Genomic DNA, 12,366 nt, shown 5'->3' with positions numbered 1-12,366 from the left:
TTTCAACAAGAATGGCACTGCGACATCATGTCTATGTAAATATGCAAACACTTGACATGTCTTGCATGGGTTATTTTGACCTCTGATGTTCCACGTTAGGAATGGGTGCAGAGGACTCATTATTGTAGTATGGGTTTACATTTTTGTGTGTGCACTTAGGTATTAGAATCTGGAGTGCTTTCTCAATAGCACATGCACATCCTGTTAGATTAGTCAGCAGAGTAAGGGGTGAGGTATTTAGTAACATCAAGCTGAACAGTCCCTGTAACCCTCCCATCACCCACACCAGCAACTGCAAACCACCAGTGAACAATCCACCCATCTTTAAAAAAGAAACTAAGTTAAAGAAAGCACAGCCCAACTGAAACTGAAAGTGAAGCATACTATATCAGAGTGGGTGTTTCCCATGGGGAGTGACAAGAGTGCCCACTTAGGTCCCTACATTTACTTTGGAGACACCCTGGAACACTATTGATGGGCTTAATGGCAAGCTGAGTTGTTATACCAATTATGTCCTTAATTTTAGTATGGTAGATAATATATTAGTTTATTTATGGCTCACCGTGCTTCTGTTTCCTCCTAGTCAGGGTGGTTTAGTCAGGTTAGATACCCTGATAGTCTATTAGTGTGCCATTCAGGGTAGCTGGACAGGTCCACAGTCTCATCAGGGCACAACCTGTGATGTTTGTGACCAGACTTGTTGATTTAATTCAGGAATAATGATGCTAATTGATATGTGGAGAAGACATGTTTTTTTCAGTTTATGGTAAATCTTGAGGTGCATTCTATATAGCATATCATAATTTATTCCCACCTTCTGCATTTTTTCCTAAATTGGATGGTATTCTACACACATAGCATGAAGTCTATGAATATCGCAATGTTGTAGCCTTGGTAATTCCAGGATTTATTTTGTGGGCCCTTCTCAGCACTGCATAACAATCACTGTAATTTAGTAATTCGTCTAATATAGGACATGCAGGCGCCTACGGTTGAAGCTTAGGCTTCAATGAGTGATGTGCTTGTTCTACGACCATTAGCTACAAAGGGTGTTGTCAGCATGTTGTCCACAAACAGTTGCATCCTGCTGTAGCTTTGGGAATGTTCAGTATGTGCAGATTGTTATGCCTGGATCTTGCTTTAAGGTCCTTGATTTCTGCCTTGATCGCTGAGAGGACTTTCTCTACATCCAGCCATATTTGATGCTTCTGTTTCAGGCCATCCCCAATATCAAAGATGTGATGTTCTGTAGTTTCCAACCTGGCCACATGTTTGTCTATTTAGGTGGCATTGTCATCAGTCCAGTGGTTTAGAGTGTTACTTTTGTCATTGATGGACAGGAGGCTCTGTTGCATTGCTTGAAGAAAGATTTTCACATCTGGGTATGGTTCAGGGTCACAGTGGCCAGAGCTCTGAGGTTGGATCTGCCCACCCACCAGTTTGCTTATGTATTTTGCTTCAAAGAGCAGCCTGGACTGCTTATTGTCAGATTTGCCGATGCTCCATACATTCAATGATCCACGTCATCGCGAATGTCATCTTAGCAGTTGTTGGAAGCTGGCTCTTTATATGGTATATTAAAATGAGATATACCATGTAAAGGGTCAAGGTGTTCCCTTACCTAGTGGACAGGGACTTGCTCTAGCAATCCCAAGGTGCTCTCCTTAAGGAGTAGTGTGGTTGAGCAGCCTTAGGCTTATCAGAGAGGAGTGTTAGACATCTGCAAATACACACACAGTCAATAAATGAGACACACGACTCAATAAAGAGATTCACACCAATTTACAAAAATAGCTGGTATCTTTATATATGTTTTGGCACCAGAATCGATACGATCAGGTAAGTTTGTTTTTCAAGTAAAATCTTTACTGTTTAGAAAAGTCAACACAGTGCAATTCTTGGAAGATGCAATGTTAATCTAGGGGGGAAAAACAAATACGGCAAACAGGTGAGGTACAGCGTCTTAGGGGACCAATCTTCTGGACTTAAGGTATGTATTGGGCAAAGGTCAAACCCACACCAACAGGTCACACCCAAGGGCACTGTGGCAGCTAGATGCAGAGGTGCAGTAGGACGTTAGGTACCCAATGTTAGTCAGTGGGGATCGGTCCAGTTGAAACCAGAATGCAGGTTAGGACTGGGAGTCCAGTCGGGGTGAGCCATCAAGTGGGCTCAGTTTTTACGATGCTTGGGTACATAGTGATACCAGTGATCCTCTTCTCCTCGGTCTGGGGCATCCGGGTGCAGATGATTCTTGGACCGCTGGGTCTCTGTCACCGGTGGTGGTCGCAGTGGAGGGGACCCACAGAAATAGGCTGTAGGTGTGGGCTGGGGGACCAGTCCGGCTCAACCAATAAGTGGGCTCAAGCCTCATGAGCCTGGGGGACGCAGGGATACCAGTGGTCCTCTTCTCTTTGGTCCGGGGCATCCAGGTGCAGATGTGCAGTGGACTATAGGGTCTCTGTCACTAGAGGTGGTCGCGGTTGAGAGGGGCCTGCACAAAGAGGCTGCAGGCGTAGGTGTTAAGGTCGGAGTGGGGAAACCCCTGTTGGACTTTGGCTCTCATTACCAGCTTGGCAGGTGGCGGAGGCTGCCCACCCAACTCTTACCGCCTTCAGGCCGCCTGTGCGGCCTGAACCCTGCCGGCCCTATTAGGAGCTCACCACAGGGCTGGCGTGCGTAAACAGTGTTTCCGACGGCCGGCCCTGCGGTAAACAGGGCCTTAACATTGACGCTGGCTAATGGAGCCAGCACCAATGTGGTGGTGTGGCAGGTGTAGCAGCACCCATCACGCATTCCACTGCCCGTAATTAGGGCAGTGGAATACGCAACAGGGCTTTGCTTAGGAGCATCAGCACTGCCCATGGAAAGTGCATGGGCAGTGCTGGGGCCCCCAGGGCCCCTCCGACGCCCCTATTCTGCCAGACTTTTCATGGCAGTGTAAACTGCCATGGAAAGGCTGGTGGTATGGAGACTCGTAATCCCCAGGACGGTGCTGCAAGCAGTGCCACCCTGGCGTATGACAACCACCGGGACCGCCAGGCTGCCAGCTGTTGGCAGCCTGGTGGTGTCAGTGGTCCAACTGTGGCAGCTCTGCTGCAGCCATAATGTAGAGGTCCCACTTCCAGCCTGTTGACGGCGGGACCGCCACTGCGAGTCTGGTGGTCATGCAACCGCCATATTCGTAATGGGGGTCTTTGGAGAGGCTGGGGACCATGCTGGCATAGGTGGACCACTTCATCTCGGGCTAGAGGGCATGGGTGCAGTGGTGACGTCTGGTATTGGGTTTTGGCAGTCCGGAGTCCTTTTCAGTGCAGTGCAAATGTGCAGGGAAGTCAGCAGGCAGACTGGAGCCGAGCCTATCACTGGTCTCCAGTTCCTACCTTTTGTGTCTCTGGAGTGTCCATCATCTTCAGGTCAGCAGGATCTGATTTCCTGGTGCCAGGGACTCCCCTAAATACTGAATGTAGAGGTGTTTCAGGGAGTGTAGGGTAGTTGCCAATTGGCTACTTACCCCTGTGGTCACTACATCCCCTCTATAACCACTTCCTGTGGAAAGTGGGCATAACCCCATCCCAGAGTTCATTGTTCTGCCATCACCAAGATGGAAGAGTTTCAAAAATTATGTCCAACTCAGGCCGCTCACCTTAGGGGTGGGTCTGACCTGAGAGGTGGGCACGCCTACCTGACTACTAATTTTCCCGCCTGTCCAGGTGCCAAATGGGCCCTAGGGCAAGGGGGTCAGCATTCTTTCCTTTGAGGAAGCCAGATCTACATATCAAGGGCGGTGGGTTTCTTTAAAGCCCCCGGCCTTTGAATGCAGATTTGCAGGTCATCCTGTTGGGTGGTGTGTTACAACACCTCTGGCAGAGCAGGCTTTGTTTTTGTCCGCCCGATAGCAAAGGCCTTCACCCTTGTCTGTCAGAACTGTGACTGGTGGTGGCAGGCTAGTTAGAACTAGTCAGTTAGCACATGTGTAGTGGGAGTTTGTTTAGGGGGCAACTCGAAGGTGCCCTCTGGGAGCATGTATAAATAAATCGATCACTGGTATCAGTGAGGGTTTATTAATATGAGATATTTGATACCAAACATCTCTATTTTCAGTGAAGCCATCATGTAGCAAGGGAACTCATACTGAGCAGTGTCCAGCACATGTACTTGAAATGGCTTCTCTGTTCCCTCACTATGTCAGAGAATCGATAAAGGCATAGCAGAGGCTTATCTGCTCTTGCAGAAATGTCCCCACAGGTAATATAATGTACCCTGCCTTTGGCTGTAAGGCCTGATGAAAGGATGACTTACATATATTGCATGCAGTGTGAGGAGACATGGCACACAGGCTGGTTTTCACTTTAAGCTGCACCAAGACATGCAGCCTGTAGTGGCAGTGTGCGTGTGCTAGGTGAGGGGTCCCTAAAGGTGGCACACTACATGCTGCAGCCCTTTGGAACCTCTTTGTTACCCAAGCCCTAGGTACCAAGGATACAATTTACTAGGGACTTACAAGGGTGTCTAAGGTATGGTCAATTGGGGACCTGGTTAACAGGAACCCAGTGCACTTTTAGTCAAATCTGTATCAGATACCAGGCAAAATGTGGGGGTGACCATGTCAGAAATGGGCACGTTTCTTCAGCAGTTACTTGCCTTATTGTCTGCCCTACCTTATGGTAGGTAAAGTGTTCAAGCACTCACTCCTGCAGCCTATTGTAGAAGGAATCTGGATGACATTTCCAGATTCACCATGTATGTGCAGATAGCAGAAGCCATTAGAATAGTCTACAGCTGATCCCATCTTTGAGGTGTTATCAGGGGCAGCTGGTTAGTGAAAGACATCAGAGATACAGCCAAAGGCATCTTGGATGCCTTTCACATGGTCCTGCCCAACACCCACCTAAGTAGGGGCACATGCAGACCCTTTCAGTTTATAGGGACATCTGAGACCTTACCATGTCATTGGGAGGCTATAGCAGTACAGGTCATCTCAGGCAGTAATAGACCGCATAGTGTCTCACACAAGTGTGGCTCACTGGAGGGAAAAGGGGTGGGGCGGCTCAGTGCATGGCAGGGAGGGTGGGGGGACCCAAAAAAAACAACAATAATAAAAATAAAATGTACCTTTTTCCCGCACTGCTCCATCTGCTCTGCTCTGCTCTGTTGCTGCGAGCACAGGCTCCCAGCCTGCCTTGTGGCCAATCCTGACACTGCCCAAAGCAGAGTTAGGATTGGCTGGGAGCCTGTGCATGTTCTCTCCAGCCTGGCAACACAGTGCAGGGATGGAGAGAGCACAGTGTGCATGTGTGTTTGGCCGGCTGTGCACTCTCCCTCCACCTCTGTCAAACCTGTGACCCACCCACATTTATAGAAAAATATAATAAACTGAGTTTATTATGTTTTTACAATAGAAATTTGGAAGCTGAGGCTGTTGGCGGGGGGGGGGGGGCGCGGTTGATGTTCTTCCGCCCTAGAGGAGGAGCCGCCCCTGGTCTCACAGAATTAAAAATGCACCATGTACTCTTTGTGTCCTCATTTTTTGGTGATATGCCAGCCTACCGACCGAGGAGCATAGGCGTGCACCACAGGGCCTGGTACTGCAGATGGTGTGCAGGGTTCACCCAGGCCACCTTATGATGCCCCCGCATATTTTTCTTCGCTCAAGGCTCACGACACCTCAGGCCCTCATGGGTCAGTCTTTCCACCGGGCCGCATTGGGTTGTTAATTCATTAGGTCCAATACAGGTAGTGGGTAAGGAGATACATGCTCACACTGCCAGGCCTTCTTCCCATCCACCACCAAAGGGCCTCCACTTACAAAGCCCATCACCCTCTTCTCACAGGCACCTGAGGCGATCTGCTTGGTTGCCAACATCTTCGCTCAGCTGCTCCGGCGTCTCAAACACCACTTTGAGTTCTGGATACTCCCTCACCATCAAACTATGCAGCTCCACACCACAGATTCCTTGAGAGCTCTGTTACATCAGAACACAGGCTTTCTGCGCTTGCACAGCCCTAAGGCGAGAGATTTAGCAGATGATTCTCTCTTGCCCTTGTGATTGGCAAGTCAGGAATAACTGTAATTGCTTTTATTAAAATTAAAATGAACTGACCACGTGCAGAGAATTTCAAGAGTTCAATTATCAAACACTCCTCTGTTAGTAGGACTCTCATGCTTATGAATTAAACATGAGTTACCTATGAACCCTGACAACAATGTACAAATATAATAAAAAAAGCTTTATAAATGATGCTATTAGTGTTAATGTGGCGATGAAGATCCAATGATGGAGAACAAGGACGTACTCTGTTAAGACATGTTTTCTTGGTCCACTTCCATCTTGTTCACATTTCCATGGTTTAACAATTCCATAACTAGGCATTGGGGCCTGGAAGGGATAACAGCATCAGCAAAAGCCAATCATCCAACAACAGCTTATGAAGAACAACTTGCTCAATCTCTGTATCTGTACAAGAAAAAGTGAATAAGTCATCTTGCCACACCAGTTTGCAAAGTTAAGTGTCACTTTAGAAGTCTGGCATTTTTGGTAAGGGATCTTGTCCTGAAGTAAACAGATTTGCGTCTTTCCTTAGTAAGATCATAAGAGAATTGCAATCGTTTTTTAATCGAATTTTTCCCCATTGGAGAGCTCAGAATTTGATTTCAGTCCACTGTTAACCCACATAACTCCGGAACAAATAAATCCTAGAAAGATAAATTGATCTGCCTACATCAAATCACGTCAGAGCTCCAAACTCTGATGTGAAGGTTTTTCTCAGCATGAGTTGAGCAGCAAAACAAAGGAGAGCTCAGGAAAGTATCTCCGAGCTGTTGTATGGCATTGAAATGACCTTTGGCAGAATAGAAGGAAGGGTATGGCAAAACGCTATTTGTGAATACAATGCATGGTAACAACTGGATGATAAGTAGAGGGTGATGCCTGGAGAACAGCTGTTACTGGGATGATGGAAGAATTATCATAGGTTCACAATAAACTACAGTGAAATATGTCGGCATTTTAAATACCCATGGAACATTATTACCTTGACATTGTATGATTCCCTTTCAGAACCCTGATGGCATAGTGGTGGAGAAACATCTATTTTCTGACCGAAGTGGGATATTGTCTAAGAACTATGTGATACCTGACATTGTGAAGTAAGTGAAAATATACAAAACAAAAAAATTAAAGGTTGACCAAAACAACTCATTAAGCTGAAATGTATGTTTTCTGCATAATAGGGACTGGAGTATTATTGGCTGCACATTTCACAGCCGTAAACATTACCTTGATTATTATTTTTAGTCCTAGGTCTTCCTCTTTCACAAGCGAAGGAAAAATCATGGTGTCACTGGCAGAATTGAGACAGCCCTCTAAGAAAGACTTTCCGTTAGAAATCTGAAGGCCGACAATCCGCAGTGCACCTTTCAGCATGCAACTCCTTCACCTCTTAGTTTGACCGATGTGCACCCTGACAGAGATTGGGTGAGGGCTGTCATTGGTAAATCTGTAAAAAATATAAGTGTGGATCCCAAAGCTTTTCTTAAGAGCCAGCCTCAAAAGGCCGGGTTTGCTGCATATCAAGGCTGTCTAGTCTTGATTCAAACTCATACCGCTTAAATTCCACTCTCCTGCACTTCATAGCTCTCTATCTCACTCTTTCAGGTTCTTCTTCATGGGACGGACTGGCTGTAGTACGCATCAAATGTTTTCCCAAGAGGCTGGAAGGGTGGGGACTGGTTTTGCATCAGTGGGGGACAGTTTTGTTACTGGGGGCCAGTTTGCAGCAGTGATGCAATTTCGGCTCCCAGTAACAAATGCAGCAGTGCTTCACGCTTGCACCCCTTCTCCCACAGGAGGGCTATGGGGGGGACTTGTCCGACGAAGTTGCCAGGGATGCTTTTGGTTCCCAGTCTGGCCCTAATCATTCCTACTTCCTCCCTTTGTCACTGTGTCCCTTGAATTTTCTTTCTCCTTTCTTTTCAGCCTTTCTCTCTCTTGTTCTGGGTAGGTTTGCTGATGAAAAGTAAGAGTCTGTCCCCGTAAATGACTACCGGTGCCCTCCACCCGCAAGCACTGGCACATTTATGTTTGGAAAGAGTGCTAAATTGACTAAGGGACTGATCTAGAGTTCAGTGGACGGGTTACTCCATCACAAAAGTGACTGATATCCTGTCTGCCCTATTATAACTCCATTATATCTAATAGCCTGTGCAATAGTGCAGACAGGATATCCGTCACATTTGTTATGGAATAACCGACCCACTGAGCTCTGAATAAGACCCTAAAACATCAAATGGAAATACCAATTCTAGCCACCCAAGTACAAACTGAAAAGGTACTTACATGTAACCTTATTTTGCCATAATGGATTTCTTCATTTAATCATCCTAAATATAAACAAGTTTCCTCTGTGCAGAACGTCAGAACATTTTGGCCATTTTCACTGGCTCAGTAGGAAAACCACATCCTGAATTACCAAAAGCACAGAGGATGGCAATTTCCAAGTATGATATTCAGGTTTTTATCTGCAGGGTCTGGAATTAATGCTGGAAAGTACTGCAGTTTTATGCCATGTGTAAGTCATTTTTCTGTGAATATATTTCACTAGGTTTTCACTGGTGAAATGTGCCTGGAGAAAAAACTCAAAAGCTCGGTTTAACTATGCAACTCATAATCCTGAATGATACACAAACTCCTATGTCTGCCCTGATTGAGATTTCTTCTAAAGTTGTCACCAGGGTTGTGGATGTGTGATCTCCTAAACTAGGCTTAGGTGACATGTGATAGGACAGTGACATCTACTACACTCAGAGGTCGACTCAAATCTTTTGACTCAGACAAGAGTAATACGATCATCAAATCAAATAATAAGAACCAATAGCAGTGAACAACAACAATATGCAATGAGCCAGTAATTTACACACACCATGACCTATGTAGCCATGAATCACTACACCAGTTTAGTACATTTATTTGCCCTTATATTAACAATGTTGAAGTCATGTAAATACACAAAACCAGATGATAGCAATATAGAAACAACACAGGTTGTCCAAAATGTTTGAAGAATCTTAGTCTGACAAGAGCAATCACCATTAAACACTCTAAAACAATTATACAAAATAACAACAGAATTAATTGAGAAATAGCACATATTTCATTAATTGTGCAGTTGAATAAATCATAATCATAATCAAATAATAAACATTCAATTTAATTACTGGGTAGGACATCCTTGCTTCTACTTCTAATTCGAAATGCATGTGTGGGGGCTGGGCTTTGGCACATGCAAAACTAAAATAAGACAAAAAATAATTTGGAAAACATCTAAACTATGGCGCTAGTAAAAATGAGGTTGGATTTCTAAGGAAAAACCTGCAAAGAAAAACAAATGCACATTGATTATACCTCTCCTAAAAGAGACAGCAGTTAGCAGAGTCTTCGTCAGCAGAGCACAGGAACAGCAGATCTTCAGCGATCGACATCAGGAACATGAAAAGGGCAACAGTTCATTAGAATTGGGCATAAGATATCTGAACTGTTAGAATCATAGCCCATGTTTATGCCCCAACCCATCAAGGAAGCATTTATAATGACTGACTGGAGGGACGAAAGGTACTCACTCCCTTCAATATAAATTCCTTTTCTGGTGCCACCAGGAGAGAATTTCCATATATGTGGTTGTTGCATTCAGCCTTTTCTCCAGGCTTCAGGATGTTTGGCACTGCTGATCTTCTAGGCATTCCTCTAGATGTCTGATGTCTAGGCATCAGGAAGACACTGACCGGAAACAAGACAAGGCCTATCCTGCCTGCTGGTGAGTATTAATTAGTTTGAAAGAAAAGACATTTCTGGTGGCTAAAAGATAACCCCTTATAAAGGACAAAGTTCTGTGATCCAGGTGTCCAGCACGCCACACAAAAACTGAACCCTCTGCACTGGTTACCAGGCACATATTCTACTGTTCATCTGGAGTCCCAGATTCTGGATAACGTCACAGTGTCCGTTGATACTGAACAGGCGTAGCAGGGGGATTAAAAAAATAATAAAAGTTTTAAAAAAGAGCACTTACCTATTCCGTAGGGAGATAGGTTCCGTCTCTCCTCTGTCCTCATCCTCTTCCTGACTGCTGGCAGCACACAAGCTCCCAGACTCCCCCTAAGCCAATCACGATGTTGCTGTCACCAGCATGACAGCAGTGTTGTGATTGGTCTGAGCGGCCTGGTTCGGCGCTCAGACAGGTAGTGGGAGCTGTGCACGTTCTCCTCCAGGCTGTGCAATACAGGCGGTGGGGAATTGCTAAGTGCTCATGTCTATTTGGCCAGCCTAGCATGGGCACACTTATGGTGCACATACCCCTCCTCCCTGTGACACACCCAGCCCTGCCCTGCCCTAACCTGGCTCCGGATGAAAAATAAAATTATAATAATAACATTGTGTTATTATCATTTTATTTTTAATTTTTCTGCACTGCTCAAAGCATTGGGGCAACGCACCTCGACCTTAGAGAAGGAGCCGCCGCTGTAGTGTCACACACAGCTCATATAAAAAAAACATGCAGCAAGTTTGCGTGAGAGCTCACTTTCAGAAGCTAGTCATCTAAGCATAGGATAAATATTTCTATTTCGATTAATGAGCTGCTACCACCACGGTGCATTGGATAAAACACAGGGTGTTCTCCGTTCATAAACCAGCTATATTTTTTATTTATCCTACGACTACGTTCCATTACCTTGATCTTTTCTAAGTTTACCATCAGACCATTTTGTTTTGAGTAGTTTGCTAGCCCTCCCAGTAGTCTTTGAAGCCTGACCTGCGTTTGGCTTATCAGAGCCACATCATCTGCGTATAGCAGATTTGATATAGTTATCTGCCCTAATCTTGGTGCACGTGAGTTTACTGTTTTTAGTTCTTGTGATAGGTCTGCTAAAACAAATTAAAGAGATAGGGTACCAGGACACAGCATGGTTTTAGTCCTTGAAAGGTATCTATTTTTCTTGACAAGACAGACCCGTCCCCTAGCCGTATCCTCACCAAGTATCAGTGTACAGGAGCTGTATTGCTTTAAGAAGACCGGATGGGATGCCCAATACTGTGAGCTTCCTCCATAGTAAATTTCAATTTACCTGAGTCAAAGGCTGATTTAAAATCAATTTGTTTATCCATGAACAAAGATAATGCTAATATATTTGTTTCTGTTCCTACTCCTTGTGTGAATCCACCTTGATTTAGTGGGACAATCTTTCAATCCATTGTCCATTCTCTTAATTCACTTAGAAGTAGGCTAGAAAAATACTTTGCTTCTATATCTTGTAATGTAATTAATTGGTAACTTTCTGGTGCATCTCTGTTACCTTTCTTATAAACAGGGTTTATTATAGAACCCCACCATGAATCTGGTACTATCTGCTGTTGTGGCACACAGTTATAAACTGTGGTTAATACTGGTATCCATAAATCTGTATTTGACAGATACAAGGCTTGAGGAAGGCCATTTGGTCCTGGAGCACCGTCCTTTCTGGATTTTAATACGATTTTACTTATTTGATTCTCCTGGAAGCTATCTATAATGCTGTCGTTGGTTTCTATGCCCCCCTTCCTGGTGTCTTCACTTTTAGGCTTTTCCTCTCTTGGCCCTATTACTGATGGTTTAAATATTTCATTTAAAAATTGGAATCATGTCTGTTCGGCTATAATGGAATTTACTACTGGTCTTTGAGGCCGATTTATTCTGTTTACAGTTTTCCAGAACTGCCTTGCATTTATTTGTTTTGCCAGAAATAGCATCTTTGCCCAGAACTCCTCATTTCTTTCCATTTTTTCTTCCCAGACCTGTCTTTGCAAACGTTTATTTACTTTACAGAAGATATGCTGTAAATCTTTATTTTGTGGGTCTTTCCTAATGTACCTTTGCAGTTTGTTCCTTTCTTTCCTTAACTTCTGAACAAGAATGGCTAATTTTATTCTTCCCCGCGTCTCCTCAACTAGTCTTCCCCGCGGGCCCTTATGGGGCTTCTTTGCAATTCCCTTTTCTCTTATACTATATAGGAAGACCTCCCACTTTTTAACTTTATTGCCATATCTATTTGCTAGGGTTTCTTTTACTAGAGTTTCGGCCATCTCTTTTACTTGGGCATTCACTTCACTAGACCATATTAACCTGTATTCTGTATTCTTGCATTTTTTAGAAAAACAATCATTGCTGCTGTTTATTGAAACAGTGAATTCCAATTCGATTTCCTAGAAAAATGAAAATTATTTTTGTCTTAAATAACCATTTTGAAATCTACACTTTTGGAGGAAATGAGATTTGTCTTTATTAAAAGTTTTCCTGATTGCCAAACATAGTAATATTCTAAAGTGTGTGAAT

General features: G+C 44.4%; 1 protein-coding gene across 1 annotated transcript in view; it reads left to right on the top strand.

Annotated features, from left to right (window-relative positions):
• Positions 1-12,366, top strand: part of LOC138293808 (venom factor-like) — a 473,276-nt gene that overhangs the window by 69,106 nt on the left and 391,804 nt on the right. Inside the window, exon 5 of the mRNA XM_069233135.1 lies at positions 7,062-7,150. Within this exon, the coding sequence (XP_069089236.1) occupies positions 7,062-7,150 (89 nt within the window). The remainder of the gene's footprint in view (positions 1-7,061; positions 7,151-12,366) is intronic.

This window comes from Pleurodeles waltl, chromosome 4_2, assembly GCF_031143425.1.
Source record: "Pleurodeles waltl isolate 20211129_DDA chromosome 4_2, aPleWal1.hap1.20221129, whole genome shotgun sequence".
In the NCBI taxonomy this organism is placed as follows: domain Eukaryota; kingdom Metazoa; phylum Chordata; class Amphibia; order Caudata; family Salamandridae; genus Pleurodeles; species Pleurodeles waltl.
This window is presented reverse-complemented; position numbering and strand designations above follow the sequence as displayed.